We start from the raw sequence: 20,931 nt of genomic DNA, 5'->3' as shown, positions 1-20,931 counted from the left end.
GGCTCTTTTTCCCCAATTGTTCAGTTTAGGCTCTCGGAAGAGTCCTGGTGTTTCCAAATGTCTTTCATTTAGGAATGATAGAGGCCACTGTGCTCATTAGGACCTTCAAGGCAGCATATATTTTTTTGTACCCTTCCTCAGATTTGTGCCTCAAGACAACCCTGTGTCGGAGGTCTACAGACAATTCACTCGACTTCTTGCTTGGTTTATGCTCTGCCATGCAGTGTGGGAGTTTATTTACAAACAGGTGTGTGCTTTTCCAAATAATGTCCAACCAACTGAATTTATCACAGGTGTACTCCAATTAAGCTGTAAGAACATGTCAAGGATGATGGTAAATGGGTTATACTTGTATAGCGCTTTTCTACCTCCAAGGTACTCAAAGCGCTTTGACACTATTTCCACATTCATCGAGGTTGATAGAAGGCGGTGATTAAACCAGGAACCCTCAGGTTGCTGGCACGGCCACTCTCCTAACAGCGCCACGCCGTCCTGATGATCAGTTTAAACAGGATGCACCTGGGCTCACTGTAGAGCCTTGTGGTGAAGGCTGTGTATACTTACTTTCATGTGGTTTCTCAGTTTTCTATTTTTAACAAATTTGAAAAAAATGTGGAATATTGTGTGTATACTTTTGAGGAATTAATTCCATTTTGAAATAAAGCTGTCACGTAAAAAAATGTGGAAAAAGTGAAGCACCGTGAATACTTTCCGGACACACTGTAGGTTAGTGTGTTTAATACCTACCATTGTTTTATGTTTAAGTCATGTTACTTGATAAAGGCTTTTCTAACATTCCACAATGCAAATTAATGACTGTATGTACTATGATTGGTGCTGATATTGTATCGAATTATTACCGGTTTCGACCAATACTCAAGGCTCCATTATCAGGATCGTATCGTAAGTGTAGTTGTATCGGGACACCGCGAGAGTGTACCTCCGTTTTCGACCACTTTTATATGATTCAGAGTTATGTGAAAATGTTTGCCCGAAAAGGCAACGTTTTGGTTTTTGGCTATCAGATGGCCAAACAATGTGTGTAACAAACTGGACCAAGTGCTCAAACAAAGAATCCTATGCGTTGGTGACTCAGTCTCTGTGTTTTTTTTTGCTATGGGTATGACTTCAAAATAAGCCCAAAGAAAGTTCAGATGAGCCAGGAAGTGTTAACATGTTCTACTTGTATATTCTATTATGAGATTGAGTCTGTTTACACTCTATTTTAAAATGTGTGTCTCTTATAATGTGTGCCAGCCTTTTAAACAATTAACTGCAAATGGTCCAATTCAAGGTTGGCCAAGTTTGTGTGTGCGCGCCACTCCAGAGAGCGATTATGGAAATATAATATACGTGTGTCTGTGTAATTGTAGCCTTTGAGCTTCACACAATTAGCCTTCAAGGGATTTAACGAGATTATGTTTTGTCTAGCTGGCCTCGCTTTTAATTTTGCACCAGCACACATACAAAAAAAGACACCAAGCAGTGCTAAAAGTCTTTGCACCGTGCGTAGGAATGTCAATACTCTTATTGTGATAGCAGTTCCAAATTTTGATTCTTTGTCCCCCTTACAGATTACAGTCCAGCCTGGGATGTGTGCAGTCTGCTGGGTCAATGCGAGGGCTTTACTGGCCTAGAAGCAAGGCAGCAACTGATGGCCTATTCTCTTACCCATTGTCCTCCTGACAACATCCACGCTCTCCTGGCGGCCTCCAGTGACCTGCAGACTCAGGTCATCCTTAATAATCAGTCTTTTTACTTGGACTTTTATCAGTCTCTAGATTTGAGATGAACACATTCAAAGTGACCGTTGTTCACTGCCCCCCCCCCATCCCCGCCCACCTCAACCGACTCACAGTTGAGGTGTATAATGTAGCCCGGAAGAGTTAGGGATGCATGGGATTCTGGTTTTTTGTTCTGTTGTGTTTATGTGGTGTTACAGTGCAGATGTTCTCCCGAAATGTGTTTGTCATTCTTGTTGGGTGTGGGTTCACTGTGTGGCGCATATTAGTAAGAGTGTTAAAGTTGTTTGTATCACAACCCTCAGTGTAACCTGTATGGCTGTTGAACAAGTATGCCTTGCAGTCGCTTGCGCGTTTAGTCAACAGCCCCACACTAGATGGGGCCGGCCTGCACTCAGATAGCATAGTATTTAAGCGGACGCGACGACATGCTCGAGAATGTTTAAGGCATTGCCATCACTGCACGCCCTCAATATTGTTGTCTGGGTGAAAATCTGAGAATGTTATCCTGGGGAGATTTCTGGGAGAGGCACTAAAATCCAGAAAAATGGGGGGGTCGGCAACTCTGCAGCTGAGCCACATCAGAGTGATCCAAGAGCCGCGGGTTGCCGACCCCTGGTATACAGGAAGGCTTTGAGGGCAAACACCAAAGATTTTAAATATGAACCAAAAGTAGTTTTTGATTTTGTTTAGCTATTGTGCGCTAGCCACTTTTTTCATTATAAAAATGGTATTTAGCATTAAATGCCAGAAATGTGATGGATCTGATTCACTACAATACTGGCAAATTTGAAATTTAAGCCTCATAAAAATGTGTTATTGTGTCTCATTTTAATTACTTGCCATACAAAATTTTCAGCTCTATAAGGTATTGTGGAAGTTTTAGATCGGGACTCAAAATCGTATCGTATCTGAGGACAAAAAAGCAAATGTAATGTGTGTGAAAAAGACAAGACATTCCAAGCATGCACCTCATTTCTTGTGAGAAAAGAAGCATGTACAGTATTTTTTGCATCAGCAGCGTTGCTAAAATGCTAAACTGCTGAATTAAAAACAATTGTTAATGTCAGTCGTCTTTTGGTTATGTGCTGCAGGTACTGTACCAGGCGGTTAACTACCAAATGGAGCCTGATGTCTCACAGTGTGAAAAAGAAGCAGATGACAATGAACCATTAAAGGTTTGTCTTTTTTCAAGTATCGATTAGCTTTGTTTACTCCCTTTGTTGTGATTTTCTGTTGCCACCTGAATTTTTAATGAGGTTTAAATCCAGTGATACGGTTCTTTGGATTACTTATAGCCTTTTTTTCCTCTGCTCCCTGTCAGACCTGCCAGTTTGATGATGTCGTGAGTGGGTGTTAATGTTTAATGACTTACACAGCATCCTCCCCCCTCTAAATGTATGGATGGCTGTTTATTTAAACTATCTGTTGTCATTTTGTCGTTGTCTTCATCTCCTCCCCTCCTTGCCCCGCACTTCACCTTTCAATATGTAAGCCCCTCAAGACATCTCTGGAGTGTTGTTTTTTTTTTTTTTTTTTTACTAACATCTTCAGTGCAAGAGAATGTGCTAAGTGTTGACACACACACACACGCACGCACGCACACACACACTCACACACACACTCACACACACACAAGCAGGCGCAGACTTGATGATTTGGCTTCAGTTAACTGGCTCTTACCTAAATGTGACTTTTTAAAGAGCCTATTTTTATTGTGCAGAAAGCGATCCAATTGGGATTAACAGCACAATGTAACAAACCCGACCGACTCGATAGATCCACACATACGTTGTTGATTTACCAGGTGTGTAACTGTTATGAATACCTTTATTTTGAACCATGATACGGTGTAAAGTATATAGGTTTTTTTGCACATCTCCTGACGTTTTCCTTGAAATCTATCAATGACTTTATGAGTAATGTTTCTAACAGACGGACAAACAAAACCTGGTGAAAACACAACCTCTTTGGTCCTATAATACTGCAAGGCCAAGTTGCAGCCTTCATCTGGAGTGTTACCAAGACGTTGCATGAAGCTCGATTAGAAGTTGTTATGTTTCAGTAACATTGAATCAGCTCGGGGTTTAAATTAATTTGTTATCCACATTTTAAGTAGGAAATGTGCCAGGCGTCAGCGTGGCCCAAAAAAAGTTTGGTGACACTGCACTGCGGGGAACATAGGTAATTGAGAAGCAACTTGATAAACCACCACCTGGAAAATATATTTGATGCCCAGCCGGTCAAGCATCAACATGTAACCTTAAATTTCCAAAGTTGTATAAAATTTCCACTCCAGAGTTTCTCCAAAGTTAAAAGTTGAAAGACACTAAAGTGAACATGGTTTTACATTTGTTGCACTGTATGTTTATATGTAAAGACACTTAACTGAAAGTATATTTAAAAAGGGTACAATAAGTATTTGGTTGTAGTGATAATATGATTAGGGCATTTGAGCATTATTTATACTAGACATTCTTGCCACTTCATTTTACACACTATAACATTTCTAAGTCTTTTTTTTTTGGGACATATACCACAACTTAATACCATGGTAATATCGTAGCGTGAAATTTTGATAGCATTACATCCCTATCATATACTGTACCTTTATCGTACTTCTACAGTATTTCTGAAAAGAACACAAATATATATCCTGTAAATACTAATGCTACTATCCTGCTATTTTGTTTTTAATAGTTAATTTTCCAATGTATATTCTAAATTAATAATAATTAACTAATTTCATAGCCCTGGACTGGTTGCTGATCACCTGCTTTAAAAATAAATCATGTATTTCTTTCTTTAATTATTCTCTGGAAAAGTGAAGTTCCAGCTATCATAACTTACTTTAATGTAATTTATTGGAATGTGGTTTTCTTGTATATAACAATGTGACTGGAGCCTATCCCAGCTGATTTTGATTTAATTTGAGATAGGCTCCAGCACCCCCCGCGGCCCTGAAAGGGACAAGCGGTAGAAAATGGATGGATGGATGGATAATTTTCTTGTATGTAGTATTAAGGGTGGAGCCCAGGGCTGTCCAAACTTTTTAGCTTGGTAGCCACATTGAGCTAAAAAAAACTGTCTAGGTGATGAAAGCAGACTGCCTGTAAAGTTAGAATATATACATATATACACGCATATATACTGTATATATGTGTGTGTGTGTGTGTGTGTGTGTGTACACATATCAATACAATATTATATACATATATAATAGCACAAATGGGACATATCCAAAGACATGCACCTGGGGATAGGTTAATTGACAACACTAAATTGGCCCTAGTGTGTGAATGTGAGTGTGAATGTTGTCTGTCTATATGTGTTGGCCCTGTGATGAGGTGGGTACTTGTCCAGGGTGTACCCCGCCTTTCGCCCGAATGCAGCTGGAATAGGCACCAGCACCACCGGCCCTGAAAAGGACAAGCTGTAGAAAATGGATGGATGGATAGATGGATGGATAATATCATTCATATATTAAAAAAAATATTTTATATATATATATATATATATATATATATATATATATATATATAAAATATAAATGTACTGTAATTAGATAAAGTATTTAAAGAAAAATTTGATATTGAAATCACTACAGTAATTTCAGTTTCACTGACAACGGTGTATTATTATTTGATCCAACTCTTTGTGCTGTTTCATTCAGATTGAGTGCCCGCGTGCTCGGGTTGATTGATTTTACTCAGCTGGTTTTACACAAAATCAGCGATTGCAATGATTTAAATCTGCGTACTAATTTCATACCAAATTGAAGAGAGAAGTTTTCCAAACTTGTAGACATACAGTACAACCAGTGGAAAATGCATATTTTTGAGGGTAATGGTCAATACCCTGTCATACCAATGGACTCATACACAAAATAGAACACTTTTTTTTTGGCACACAGCAGAATGTGTATTATGCAACAACAATCATTTGTACCGAAATAAAGAATGTAAGATTGATTAAATTACTAGATAATGATAAGACACACTGTTTGATTTAAAGAAGCTATTGCTAGCAGACTGAACAACAACATCCATTCATCCATTTTCTACCGCTTATTCCCTTTTGGGCTCGCGGGGGGCGCTGGCGCCTATCTCAGCTACAATCGGGCTGAACAACAACACATCACTCTTAATAACATCCCCCCACCTTGCTCCACATCAGACCCTGTAAACGATAAAACATTGAATATTAATTGTATGCCCACCATTCCTATCTAGTTTACTTCTGTGACGATTTCCTTAAAGGTTTGTAATCAGTCAGAAATATCAAGCATTGAAAATACCATCAATTTAATGCATTGTTGAAGCCGGTGGATGGAAACATATAAAGTGTTTAGTACCCAGATGTGCAGCAACCGAGGAGGGAAGCGTTTGTAAACATGGTGGTGAAAGTGAATGGAATGATAATGTAAAAGTCAAAAATCCGGTATAAGTCTGTGTCAGAAGATGCTGAAACGCCACAAACACTTCCACAACTTTACAAAGGAGTGTTATGTGTTATGATCCGCTGCCCGGATCATATTATGTTTAGATTTTTGAGTCTTTTTGTATTATGTTCTGTTAGTTTTGGACTTCTTTAGTTCCTGGTTGCACTTCCTTGTTTGTTTTGTCACCATAGTTACGTATGATTTTCACCTGCCTCGGTTTTTTGGGACACACCTCTGTCAAATCAAGAGACTATATTTAAGCCTGCCCTTTTTAGCGCTGGTCCTGGGTTCCTTGTTTGCGGTAAGCAACAGTCGTGTTTATGTTTCTGGTTCCAGACTTCTGTGCTAAGTTTTAGCCTTAGCTTCCTGTGCGTTCGGCACGCTGTTCTTTTGTTTGTTTCTGTCTGTTTAGTACTGTGTAGTATTTATTAAATCATCCTACCTTTACTTTTTCGTCCAGGGTGTCTTTTGCTTCCCTGGGAGAACAAAATACCGCATTATCATGCCTCCCAAGCGTGACAGTTATGTGTGTTTAGTGGCGCCAATTGCAGAAGATGATCACTGAGATGTTTAGTTGTGAAATCATACTATTACATACAGTAAGCACACACCAATTTCTCTGTGTTAGTAGTGTACTCAGCAGTAAAACTACAAAAAAAAAACATAATTCTGTTGTATTACTTCTATTTTTTGTTACAATAATTTCAGGTCAGCTTCTCGTGCTTAATCTTTTCTCCAAGATTATACAGCAACTGACATTAAAAGCGGTTGCCTGTTGAGTGTTTACACTCATCTTACTGTGGGGTGAGGAACGCAATGGAGATTTGCGAATGTCATCTCGTCATGCCTAAATAAAAAGTAATCCTTGTGTAAGAGCGATATGTTTTCAACAATGTCACAAAAAGCAGGTACAAATGTATTCGTACGCACCAGATACAAAATGAGCCAAGCACATTTGAATGTTATCCACATTATTTCACATCCAAATTCTGTTTGAAGCTTGCAAGCCATAATTGCTTTTCTTCTTTTTAGACACTCTGCACACTGTTTTTCACAATTTTGTGCATACACAGTAGTACTGTAGATGTTTTTATCTGTTTGCTTAATTCTGACAGCCAACAAAAACATTACCAAAGTTAAACCTTTAGAATAGTCCCTTTCATAGACGATATATTGTTGTGCTTTCCTCTACCATTGCTGATGTTGATGTTACATGAAAACACTTGATATGAAGCACACTGCACCTTTTGTAAGAAAACACTTCTATAGCAAATCAGAAAATTGGCTGTTACGATATTTGCAAATATTTTTTTCAATTAGTTAACAGTAGAGAAGCTCCTCGTGTGTTTAGTTAGTTTAACCATTTTATTTTCCAATGCGAAAGCGCAGTGAATAAATTCATACATTTAAAATTCATTCTGGGCCTGTGATTTTACTTTTTCGTTGTATTTTTTGTCCGTACAGATGTGAAATGGTCTCAAATTATTTTCAAGATGGCCTTAAAAAAGTCTTAAAAAGTCTTAAATTGGACATGTCCTGCAGAAACCCTGAGAACGTACCCTACCTTTCACCTGAGTGAAGCTGGGATAGGCTTCATCCTCCCCGCGATACCGAAAGGGACAAGCGGTAGAAGATGGATGGATGAATGAATGAATATGATTTTCTTGTATTGACTGGTGAAGCTGCAGCCTATCCCAGCTGACTTTGATTTAATTTCATTGAAATTAATTAACAATTTTTGTATTTACCGGTGCAGCTGGAGCCCTATGCCATCCAAAATAGGGAAGTAAGCAGAGTACAAGCTAAACTGGTTGCTAGTCATCTAGGCAAACAACTAAAAATGTTTTTTTTATTTAGTTTGGTGACATTGTAGTTATAAAAAAGCAGAAAGGTAATGTAACCACATTTTATATTGTTTTTTTGATGTAATCCAAATTTATTTTGGTCTAGATGTATTTTTTTGTAATATTTCAAATTCATATCTATTTCATTCACAAGAAAGCTGGAGCCTATCCTAGCTAACTTCTCCAAGAGATCCCATTTTACCTGTTGTCCCACAAATTATTGTTCGGGGTATTTGGTAAGGGATTTTCAACAAATAAGATAAATATTGCAGATCAATGCTTGTGTAAACCAGGTAAAAATAAATATTGTCCATCCGGTTCCTACCTTTAGGTCTTGCCTCCCTCCGGGGACACCCCCGTGGCGGCAGTTGGGGCCTTACTACACAGGACGACGGCTAAAACCATGGAGGTTCTGACCACGACAGGGCTGAGCACCAAAGCTGTGTTGACCGCCGTCGGTGACCACCGCTGGTGGAAGCAGTCACTCACCTACCTCCGCCCTCTGCAGGTAACGAACACGCCGCCCTCATGATGGCTTGTTTGCTTGCATGCAAATCAACTAACTTTACAGCAGGCGTCGTAAGAACAACCGATCAAGAGACTCATCTCTTGCATAATTGATTGGTCCGCCTGTTGAATATTTCAGAGACTGCTGTGAACGCCTGGTTGGAGATAGATATGTCTTGCCAGTTACCACTGATAATGATGCTTGTTACGCAGAAAGAGCTAAGTGACCACGTTGTAAAAAATATTAACAAAAAAATGGTTTGATGGTTCCTTAGGAGACCAGCAATGGAACCGCCGGTGAGGAATGTACGCGTGAGAACGCCAAGCTGGAACGTCAAGGATGTTGCGCCTTCTATCAAGAGCTCTTTGAGCGTCCCTTTGTAGAGCCGGTGAGTGGCTCTAGCTAAACTTTAGCTGTTTAATTGGTAGGTCCCGGTCAGTGTTGGGTTAGTTACTGAAAACCAGTAACTAGTTACAGTTACTAGTTATTTTATTTCAAAATGGACTCAGTTACTAACTCAGTTACTTCCACCAAAAAGTAATGGGTTACTGTGAAAAGTAACTATTTAGTTACTTCATTTTTTCTTCTTTTTTTAAGGCTCCCTTTAATGCCCTTTTAGCCTTCAATTCAATACTGTTATTGCAGTGGAGAATAATACAATCTGTTGATCAACTTGACATGCATTTGCATCACTGAACTTTGCTAAGCCATGTGGTCTACATACAACACACAAAGACTAATATATGTTTCAAAGTTTCAATTTATTTCAGGCCAGAACAAATTGACAAAACTATTTTAAATAGCTGCAACATAACATACATAATTAACCAACAGCATAATATCTATATAGCTGTAAACCTAGCTTCACCCAAGGAAGGCACAAATGACATACACAAAACCTAACCAGGCATTTATTTTTCTCTCAAGGAATTCGGAAATAAAATAATGTCTTCAGGAGATCAACACTGTACTGAATCCCAGAACACTCTACGCATTTCCCCAGTTTTTGTTTAGAGATAAGGAAAGATTGGCCTGGCCCACTAGGATCCCTCTTAATGTTTGTAAACTTTATAGTCTATACATTTAGAGTGATCCATCAATCCATCCATTTTCTACCGAGTGATGTAATCAAACACTCTAGAAGACTAGAATGAAAGAGTATATTAGAGAATTGACAGAGTGTGTACCTTCAGTGATTAATGATGAGCAGAGGCAGAGTTTGGAGAGTTTTCTTTAGCTCGCTTTCCATTTTTATGTACTCACTGTCCACTGTATCCAGGTACCGCACCAAGAAAGGACATTTGAAAGGCAATTTAAAATAAATAAAGAATAGTGAGCAACAGGCTGAATAAGTGTACGGTATATGACATATAAATAACCAACGTAGAACGTGCCTTGTATGTTAACATAACAGAACATGCTATACGTCTACCAAACAATCTGTCACTCCTAATCGATAAATCCTAAGAAATCTTCTTCCTCGATGTCGCTTCTAAACAACTCTGCCAACTCTAAAGGTATGCGCCGCTTCCTCTTGTCGTTTTCTGCTGCATATTTCACTACGTCCAGCTTGTATTCTGCAGTACATGATTTCCTTTTCCGTACCATTTTTGTTCAGCACTTCTCAGTTTTTATAAGTTACCGCCAACGATGAAATGATCCAATTTAATAGCTACAGCAGTAGCATATAGCAGTTAGCATCCTATGACCCACATGGCACTTCTTCCATGACCCTCCCCAGCCGAATTCTTATTGGTTGACGTGTGTGTGACGATTGCTTACGTGTGTGTGACGATTGCTGACATTTTCTTTGTCTCTTCCGCGAATGAGATAAATAATATTATTTGATGTTTTACGGTAATGTGTTAATAATTTCACACATAAGTCGCTCTGGAGTATATGTCGCACCCCCGGCCAAACTCTGATAAGAACTGCGATTTGTAATCCGAAAAATACAGTACGTGGAAAATGTTTTCCGTGCCATTTGCTGTTTGACGCCGGTATCATGCTAATTAGCTGCCTGAAAGCAGGTGACTCCACTGTAGAAATAGCCTGCATGTCTTCTAGCACATACTATGCAATGGCTTTATCAATGTTGTCCTGGCTAGCTGTGCCTTCGTTAAAATTCTTAGGTGGAGGTGAAATGGCATCGGAGTCTTTGTCTCTCTTTACTAGCTACGTCGAAGCATGTTGCTTTTGTAAGTGTTTCAGCAGATTTGAATTGCTGTTTTGGGCAGTAGATGGGATATTTGATCCAAGACACAGCTTACATTCAACTAAAATGTTATTTTCTTTGTGCTCGACAATAGAAAAGTAGTGAGAATATCTTAAGAAACTCGACTTCAGCTCCACTATGATGTCTTGTTAGTAAACACAGACACGCACCCCTGGCCCCACATTTGATTATTTAAATTTGATTAATTATGTACAGTTATGTTCATAATAATAGCAATGTGTTTAAAAAGGTGAGTAAACCTCAAAATTCTTCAAATAAATTGTATTTTCATGAACACAAATGCATTGAGGACACTGCACATTCTATTTCAAAGCCAGCAAATTGAAAAAAACTAATTTAATTTGACAATATTTTAGAGAAAGTCTGTGAATTTAATGTTAATTTCTCTACCATAAGCCGCTGTGTTTTAATGATGCACATTGCGACGGCGGGAGCCTGTTAGAAGCCCGCTGATCACTAAACACTGCATGAATGTAGTGGTGAAAAATTGGCCCAAAATTATCCATCCATCCTCCCATTTTTCTACCACCTTTCCCTTCTCGGGATCGCAGGGGTTCCAGAGCCAATCCCAGCTGCACTCGGGCGGAAGGTGGCGTACACCCTGGACAAGTCGCCCCTCATCTCACGGCCAACACAGATAGACAGACAACATTCACACTCACATTCAATTTTATTGTTGCCAATCAACTATTCCGAGGTGCATGTCTTTTGAGGTGGGAGGATGCCGGAATACTCTAAATAGTGCTGCCTCACCAAAATTTTACTTTGAAGAAATACAAGTGTGTCTTATTGTAAGTTAATGAGCTGGAATATGTTAGAAATATATTTAGACTTATTATTTTTGGTTTATTTTGTTAGAAAAACAATGTCAGAACAACTGCAATTGCATGCTTCTGGACACAGATGCACACATCCTAGGTACCCAACATGGTGCCTGTTGTTGAGTTGTCCATAGTCTTTATACACAGCTCTGATAGGTTCACCTCCACACTGCCACCAGTGGTCAACCAACATACAGCAAAGTAAACAAGCAAAACACACCAGACCGAACAAACTACACCCAACGAATACAGTGCATATAAAGCCCAGTGAGATACTGTACATTCTGGTCGTGTAAGTATTTGTAGTGGTTTCCCATTCCTTTTCCACTCCTGTTGTGCTTATTACATACCTCCTCACCCCAGGCTGCATTCTTAAATTACTGCAAATATGCCTGGGTAGGTTGATGACTTGAAGCGTTTAATTAGATTTTTTTTTTTCCCTTTTTCGCTTCTTTCCAATGACCTCAAACCCCTCAAAGGCGGGCTGAAAATGAATTAATATTGATTTGACCGTGTCATTTTAATGCCGTAGGCAATGTTGAAGCACTTGGTGTACGATGCCGATGGCACGCGAATGTCTGTAATTCCGCACAATCCTAAAAACCTTTCAGACTGTGGAGTAAACTATAAAACAATTTGTGCAAGGAACTCAAACAATGTAGAGTCATAGTATTATATATTGGCCTTTTTAAGAAGCAGTATAAACTAGGGCTGGGCGATATGGATGAAAAAGTATATCTTGATATATTTTTACTGAAAAATCAATATTCAATATACATCTCAATATATTTTCCATTGAAAGTATGCATATAAAGTTATTCACTTTTGAGAGAGATTCAATGAAATTGAAGTGAATGACAACTGTATTGTAAACAGTCAGTGGCACTTTTATTAACCCCGTTAGTCAAGATGGGTATTAACAGCACAGAAATGAAACTCTTCAAGTAGCACAGAATTATATAACATAAATAAATAGAAAAAAATTATTTCTACGTAAAATGAATAACATAGCTGTGCAAATTATGCAACATGTATCAAACTCAGATAAAAAATACATTTGCAGGCAGGCACTTTTTAATTCCCAGTCGACGATGTAATGGACTGTCACACACGTACGGTTCTGGTCAGCGCCAAGTAAGTGACTTGACTTAATTGTGCGGCTATGAGCTTCCTCACTGTGGAATACATTTTTGGCAGCATTTCTTGTGCGAAATAGGCCCGGCTTGGCAACTGGGGAACAGTTTTGAACAACTCAAATGAATGTTTTATCCAGGCGCATACATTTGTCCAAATGTGGCCAAGTAGATGCATTGTGGGTTTCCTGGATGTCGTCTACATCGCTAAAAGAACAATCTAAAGAAGAAAATCCCTCTGCCATTTTCCACTAGTTTTTTTAATATATAAATTGGCCGCTTGGATATTTTCTCTTCTCTTCTCCGACTCTGTCATCGTCATTTGGGATGTCTGTTGTGATTTCCCTTCCTGGTTACATGATCTGCCCTATCTTGCCTCTGATTGGCCTGTCCCTAATGTTTTGCCCTAATCTTAACCAATCGTGACTCATCATAGTAAACAACCAACCCAATCATGGATGTTCTTATACGTGCAAGCACGTCTTGGAAGGAGGAAGGGAAGGGGTTTAGTAGCCCATGGAGTGTTGAGAGGGCGGGGAAGAATCAAGGAACATAACACATAAGCGGTCTTTGGTAATCTTAACGTGAAATAAATTATACCGATATTACAATATTTTCTTAATTCATATCTTGTTTAAAAATATATTGATATATTTTACAAACTCAATATATCACCCAGCCCTACTATAAACATTTGGTGTTTACAGTGTCTGATATTATTTATTCTAAATTCATTCAGTTATTAAGTTATTTTGTAGTCTACATCCTGCATTTATTTATATTATACATAATACCAGAGCTGTCCAAACTTTTTCCACTAATGGTTTTACTCTCTCTCCTCTCTGAGCTGCAACCTTATCGTGGTAGAGGAGTTTGCGTGTCCCAATGATCCTAGGAGCTATGTTGTCCGGGGGCATAAAGCCCCCTGGTAGGGTCTCCCAAGGCAAACAGGTTCTAGGTGAGGGATCAGACAAAGAGCAGCTCGAAGACCTTTATGAAGAAAAAAAATCATGGACCCAGATTTCCCTCGCCCGATGCGGGTCACCGGGGCCCCCCTCTGGAGCCAGGCCCGGAGGTGGGGCACGATGGCGAGCGCCTGGTGGCCGGGCCTGTTCCCATGGGGCCCGGCCGGGCACAGCCCGAAGAGGCAACGTGGGTCACCCCTCCAATGGGCTCACCACCCATAGCAGGGGCCATAGAGGTCGGGTGCATTGTGAGCTGGGCGACAGCCGAAGGCAGGGCACTTGGCGGTCCGATCCTCGGCTACAGAAGCTAGCTCTTGGGACGTGGAACGTCACGTCACTGGGGGGGAAAGAGCCTGAGCTAGTGCGCGAAGTCGAGAAATTCCGGCTGGATGTAGTCGGACTCACTTCGACGCACAGCAAGGGCTCTGGAACCACTTCTCTCGAGAGGGATTGGACCCTCTTCCACTCTGGCGTTGCCGGCAGTGAAAGGCGACGGGCTGGGGTGGCAATTCTTGTTTCCCCCCGGCTCAAAGCCTGTACGTTGGAGTTTAACCCGGTGGACGAAAGGGTAGCCTCCCTCCGCCTTCGGGTGGGGGGACGGGTCCTGACTGTTGTTTGTGCTTATGCACCAAACAGCAGTTCAGAGTACCCACCCTTTTTGGGAACACTCGAGGGAGTACTGGAAAGTGCTCCCCCGGGTGATTCCCTTGTCCTACTGGGAGACTTCAACGCTCACGTTGGCAACGACAGTGAAACCTGGAGAGGCGTGATTGGGAAGAACGGCCGCCCGGATCTGAACCCGAGTGGTGTTTTGTTATTGGACTTTTGTGCTCGTCACAGTTTGTCCATAACAAACACCATGTTCAAACATAAGGGTGTCCATATGTGCACTTGGCACCAGGACACCCTAGGCCGCAGTTCCATGATCGACTTTGTAGTTGTGTCATCGGATTTGCGGCCTCATGTTTTGGACACTCGGGTGAAGAGAGGGGCGGAGCTTTCTACCAATCACCACCTGGTGGTGAGTTGGCTGCGATGGTGGGGGAGGATGCCGGACAGACCTGGGAGGCCCAAACGCATTGTGAGGGTCTGCTGGGAACGTCTGGCAGAGTCTCCTGTCAGACAAAGTTTCAATTCCCACCTCCGGAAGAACTTTGAACATGTCACGAGGGAGGTGCTGGACATTGAGTCCGAGTGGACCATGTTCCGCACCTCTATTGTCGAGGCGGCAGATCGAAGCTGTGGCCGCAAGGTAGTTGGTGCCTGTCGGGGCGGCAATCCTAAAACCCCATGGTGGACACCAGCGATGAGGGATGCCGTCAAGCTGAAGAAGGAGTCCTATCGGGTCCTTTTGGCTCATAGGACTCCGGAGGCAGTGGACAGGTACCGACAGGCCAAGCGGTGTGCAGCTTCGGCGGTCGCGGAGGCAAAAACTCGGACATGGGAGGAGTTCGGGGAAGCCATGGAAAAACGACTTCCGGACGGCTTCGAAGCGATTCTGGACCACCGTCCGCCGCCTCAGGAAGGGGAAGCAGTGCACTATCAACACCGTGTATGGTGCGGATGGTGTTCTGCTGACCTCAACTGCGGATGTTGTGGATAGGTGGAAGGAATACTTCGAAGACCTCCTCAATCCCACCAACATGTCTTCCTATGAGGAAGCAGTGCCTGGGGAATCTGTGGTGGACTCTCCTATTTCTGGGGCTGAGATCGCCGAGGTAGTTAAAAAGCTCCTCGGTGGCAAGGCCCCGGGGGTGGACGAGACCCGCCCGGAGTTCCTTAAGGCTCTGGATGCTGTGGGGCTGTCTTGGTTGACAAGACTTTGCAGCATCGCGTGGACATCGGGGGCGGTACCTCTGGATTGGCAGACCGGGGTGGTGGCTCCTCCCTTTAAGAAGGGGGACCGGAGGGTGTGTTCCAACTATCGTGGGATCACACTCCTCAGCCTTCCCGGTAAGGTTTATTCAGGTGTACTGGAGAGGAGGCTACGTCGGATAGTCGAACCTCGGATTCAGGAGGAACAGTGTGGTTTTCGTCCTGGTCGTGGAACTGTGGACCAGCTCTATACTCTCGGCGGGGTTCTTGAGGGTGCATGGGAGTTTGCCCAACCAGTCTACATGTGCTTTGTGGACTTGGAGAAGGCATTCGACCGTGTCCCTCGGGAAGTCCTGTGGGGAGTGCTCAGAGAGTATGGGGTATCGGACTGTCTTATTGTTGCGGTCCGTTCCCTGTACGATCAGTGTCAAAGCTTGGTCCGCATTGCTGGCAGTAAGTCGGACACGTTTCCAGTGAGGGATGGACTCCGCCAAGGCTGTCCTTTGTCACCGATTCTGTTCATAACTTTTATGGACAGAATTTCTAGGCGCAGTCAAGGCGTTGAGGGGTTCCGGTTTGGTAACCGCAGGATTAGGTCTCTGCTTTTTGCAGATGATGTGGTCCTGATGGCTTCATCTGACCGGGATCTTCAGCTCTCGCTGGATCGGTTCGCAGCCGAGTGTGAAGCGACCGGAATGAGAATCAGCACCTCCAAGTCCGAGTCCATGGTTCTCGCCCGGAAAAGGGTGGAGTGCCATCTCCGGGTTGGGGAAGAGACCCTGGCCCAAGTGGAGGAGTTCAAGTACCTAGGAGTCTTGTTCACGAGTGAGGGAAGAGTGGATCGTGAGATCGACAGGCGGATCGGTGCGGCGTCATCAGTAATGCGGACGTTGTACCGATCCGTTGTGGTGAAGAAGGAGCTGAGCCGGAAGGCAAAGCTCTCAATTTACCGGTCGATCTACGTTCCCATCCTCACCTATGGTCATGAGCTTTGGGTCATGACCGAAAGGATAAGATCACGGGTACAAGCGGCCGAAATGAGTTTCCTCCGCCGGGTGGCGGGGCTCTCCCTTAGAGATAGGGTGAGAAGCTCTGCCATCCGGGAGGGACTCAAAGTAAAGCCGCTGCTCCTTCACATCGAGAGGAGCCAGATGAGGTGGTTCGGGCATCTGGTCAGGATGCCACCCGAACGCCTCCCTAGGGAGGTGTTTAGGGCACGTCCAACCGGTAGGAGGCCACGGGGAAGACCCAGGACACGTTGGGAAGACTATGTCTCCCGGCTGGCCTGGGAACGCCTCGGGATCCCCCGGGAAGAGCTAGACGAAGTGGCTGGGGAGAGGGAAGTCTGGGTTTCCCTGCTTAGGCTGTTGCCCCCGCGACCCGACCTCGGATAAGCGGAAGATGATGGATGGATGGATGGTTTTACTCTAAAAATGCAAAGAATGCGGTTTCATATTTCTATTAGCGCAAAAACAAGTGCTGTCCAGCAATTAATTGTTTTGCAGTAATCGGATTAATCACATTTTTGAATTCTGATTAATCACAGCAAAATAATTGGTTGCATGTTTTAAACTAATTTAGAATAAAAGCCCTACATTTTTTGATGCAATGCACTTTTATTGTCGGATTGTCATACACAAATTTTTTAAAATGTTTTAGAATGTAAAGGAAAACAATGTAATTTGTGTTAATATTAAGCTATTTCTTGTTAAATATGAGTGCTCTTTTTATTCTTGTTCAAATTGTATTTTTAGTGTTACATGGCAGATATAAAATGAGCTGTAGGCCACAAATAGGACCCTTGGTTGCACTTTGAAGACCCCTGCATTGTGCAATTTTTCTGTCAGTTCTTTTTTCATATACCGTACTTTTGCAGTTATCTATTTTTTCTGCAATACACTATTCAATCATTATGTGGCATTTTTACAAAATATTGATATACTAATATTAATGTAGATATATTTTACACATATTATATGTATTAATTTATTAATGAAATGATTAATTATTTATTTAGTTAACAAACGGCAAGTATTGCAGTTGGCTAAATAAGCTCTGGTACTTCCTACTATTTTTCAGAATCAGAATCAGAATAGTTTTTATTGCCATTGTTTGAGAACGGGTTCACAAACTAGGAATTTTTATTGGCGCAATCATGCAACATAAAACACATGTAACAGAGTAGGTAATAAAAAAGAGCTGTCACTGAGCTTTTTGGTTGAGTTGTGCAAGTATAAACTTGAAATTTTTCTCAACTTGTCAATCATGTTGGAAATAAAACAAAGTCATGACCATTATTAACCTCCAACACAAGCTGACATGTTGGGTAGAAACATACCACAAAGTGACGAAAACAAAAGGAAAGAAAAGGATTAGATTCACCTTTAAACCCTTGTAAAAGATTGCCACGGGCCCGCTACTCGGAGATACAAATCTTGTGGATTGCTAAAAATAGTTGACGTGAGGGGAAACAGAGGAAGCTAATAGATCTGCTCTCATGTCATTTTAATAGCCCTCCCCAAGTACCTTCCTGCCGCCCGCCAACCTCTGCCATCCATCCATCTGTCTTCTGTCTGGCGCTCACCAATCACGACTCCCCACACGCTTCTGATCAATGACATTGTTGTTTTTAACTGAACACTTTCACTAGAGGATGAGAGGCAAGGATAAAGGATGGTCAGAATTTTTTGGATTTACCTTTTAATTAATCAGGCAAGATGTCTGATAATTGTACGTGTCTTCTTATTGGGAAGGTCCTTTTTCTATTCGCACGTGCACAAAGCATGGATGAGTTTGGTAGTAAACACCTTTGAAATGAGCCAGAATATAAATTGTAACTTGTTCTTTTTTAATATTTTTTTTTAGAGTCAAGATGTGTATTCGTCTTACGAGGATGTTCCGCCAGAAAACTTTGCAGAGGTTTTGCTGAGGACTGGCAAACTGGCCGAGGCCAAAACTGAAGGAAGAACCCCGTTTCCTGCTACAGAAGGTAAGTAAGCAGAGACCCGGCATTGCTTGGGTTCCAATTTAATGTTAAGGATCCCTATTCAAAAAATAGAAGAATCAAGTATTCAAGGAACATGAAACACATTACATTGCACATTTACTACCAAACGTCCAAGATTTAGCTTAATGAGCAATGTTCCCCCTAAATTTGTGTGTGTTTGAGCAGATCCCAAACTCCCTGAGCATTCCTCATGTGATTAAGCCTATTTAAAATGAAAAATATATTTTTTTTTTCATGAGTTTAAACAAGTACTATATTTCCGGGCGGGGATTTTGCTTTCGGAATAATGCGTAACCCTTTCAAAGATCAAATTTAGTCCACCTTAAATCACAGGTTCTTAACCTTTTTGACCTCTGCGCCCAACGTTTCCACTGCAGAAGTGCCGGTGGTCCACTCAAATATTAACACTGTATTAGTAATCTTACTCTTAATTGAAAGGTCGTCAATAATTTTATCTAACCTACTTACAGTTTACAACCTTGTCAAATGATACAAAACTATTATTTATTGAAGTCTTAGGTCAGGCTGATTAGAAAAATACCCAAATATACTGCATAATAAGGGACTCATAAATAACTGACAAAAAATAATTTAGAAACAATTATGTTCTGTTCGAATGAATAAACAAAATAAATAATAAATATTTTTCTTTCATAAACTGTCAATAAAATTAAAGTGCAAATGAAAATACAGTTTCACCACTTTTCTATGGGCCTGAATTATTAAAGGTTTGTGTGTACTAAAACACATGCAAACTTGATAGCACACACAAAGATGATCCACTGAACGTGTGCAAAGCAGATTGTGTCTGTTAAGTGAGCAGAATAAGGCGCACAATCCATTTTCTGTCTCTGTCTTCATAAGGGGTAGAAGATGGATGGATGTCTTCATTAATATGCAGAATATAGGCTGATCATCAATACACGCACAATACTGAAGGAGAAGATGAACATATAACAAACAGGACGCGGTTTGTGATTTATCAACACTGTTTTGGGAGCATTATTTTGTGTTTTGTTTTGGATGTGTGAAAAGTACGTGCTATCTGATAGTTACTTATGCACACGGCTGTGAAAAAAGAGGAGCTCGTGCTGCAAAGACAGACAATCGACAGATGATGTTCTATCCTACATTTTGGTCTAACAAAAATATAAAAGAAAATTGCTGAATAAACAATATGTCTAATATTTTTTTTAATTTTATAGATGCTGGATGACTTAAGGGGCTGACTAAGATCAATTCAATTGATGCATTTAAAAAAAATGTCATTTGTTTTTTTATTTAGGAAGTATATTACTATAATACTGTATATCTCTTACATGAAAAGACATCTCTCATTATGCATTTTTTGAGTCATTCCAGACATACGAATGTGCTGGTGATCCAATCCATAGCCTCGCACCCAGAATTAAGTGTCAGGGTGCATATGTTTCTGTGGTCTCGATTGCGATTCAGAAAAAGCGTTAGGGGTTATAGATGTTTGCTGCTGGTTCAACACATTTGCACACAGGTAAGAGGATGATAACATGAATGTGAAGAAAATGACCAAGTGTCTCTGTGGTAAAAGCCCCATGTGCACGCAAAATTGTGCACCACTTTTCAATTGCAACACGCCCACTAAAATTACACACTATTTTGTTTGCACATGCTGTTTACCGCTTGGTTTTTGGATCTTAGTATCTTAAACCTGATGTCTTTAGCTCCAGACTTTTTCCGTGTCTTTTAAAATTGTCATTACTGCCACAAGTGGTGAAAACGTGTATTACACCTAAATACCCCAAATGGGCCACAACCAAGGAATATGTTTTGGTGGCCTTCCTGGGCTACACGCTGCCTTAAAACATTCACATATTGCACAATGAGATGTTTGCTGTTGCACAAACATGGAATAAAGTGTACATTCATGTAAAATGTCTGTAAAATATATAATTGCACATTTTTTATTAAAATTTCTCTAACTTAATAACAGCTAAAAATAAATTGTAGATTTAGCACAAATCTGACTGGGGAATGTGGATGTACAGTACGTGTTTGTTTTGCCTTAAAGCAGTATCAGAAATTACCTCTTTTAACTTGCAATTTTAGCAAAAATAATGGCACGCACGCACAACACATTATTAATATCCAAACTCAGTTTAATAACCAGTGAAGCTCTTAAATTGAGGTTCCACCGTATGGTACCCTATAGTAATTCAACATAACAAAAGTTTGGCTGCGTGTGAGTCGCATTATAGTGTAACGACTTGGCAGTTACCGTTAATGTGTGGTGTTGGAGTTTTCTGACTCTTTGTGTGGCCGATGAACGTTTGTACGTTCTGAACATAATATAAAGTGCTATACAGTACGTATATCAAACAAACATAACAAGGTGATGATGGATCAACACAGCCATGACAACAGCTGAACTGTTCTCATATGC

The 20,931-nt window shown here is 41.0% G+C and overlaps 1 protein-coding gene across 1 annotated transcript in view; it reads left to right on the top strand.

Moving 5' to 3' along the window:
* nbas (NBAS subunit of NRZ tethering complex) overlaps window positions 1-20,931 on the top strand; it is a 383,924-nt gene that overhangs the window by 185,785 nt on the left and 177,208 nt on the right. Inside the window, exons 35-39 of the mRNA XM_061900721.1 lie at window positions 1,575-1,732; window positions 2,837-2,920; window positions 8,359-8,535; window positions 8,810-8,923; window positions 18,371-18,494. Coding sequence (XP_061756705.1) covers window positions 1,575-1,732; window positions 2,837-2,920; window positions 8,359-8,535; window positions 8,810-8,923; window positions 18,371-18,494 — 657 coding nt within the window. The remainder of the gene's footprint in view (window positions 1-1,574; window positions 1,733-2,836; window positions 2,921-8,358; window positions 8,536-8,809; window positions 8,924-18,370; window positions 18,495-20,931) is intronic.

The sequence above is a fragment of the Nerophis ophidion genome, linkage group LG05, assembly GCF_033978795.1.
Source record: "Nerophis ophidion isolate RoL-2023_Sa linkage group LG05, RoL_Noph_v1.0, whole genome shotgun sequence".
In the NCBI taxonomy this organism is placed as follows: Eukaryota; Metazoa; Chordata; class Actinopteri; order Syngnathiformes; family Syngnathidae; genus Nerophis; species Nerophis ophidion.
The sequence above is the reverse complement of the archived record's forward strand: the minus strand, read 5'-3'. Positions and strand labels throughout refer to the sequence as shown.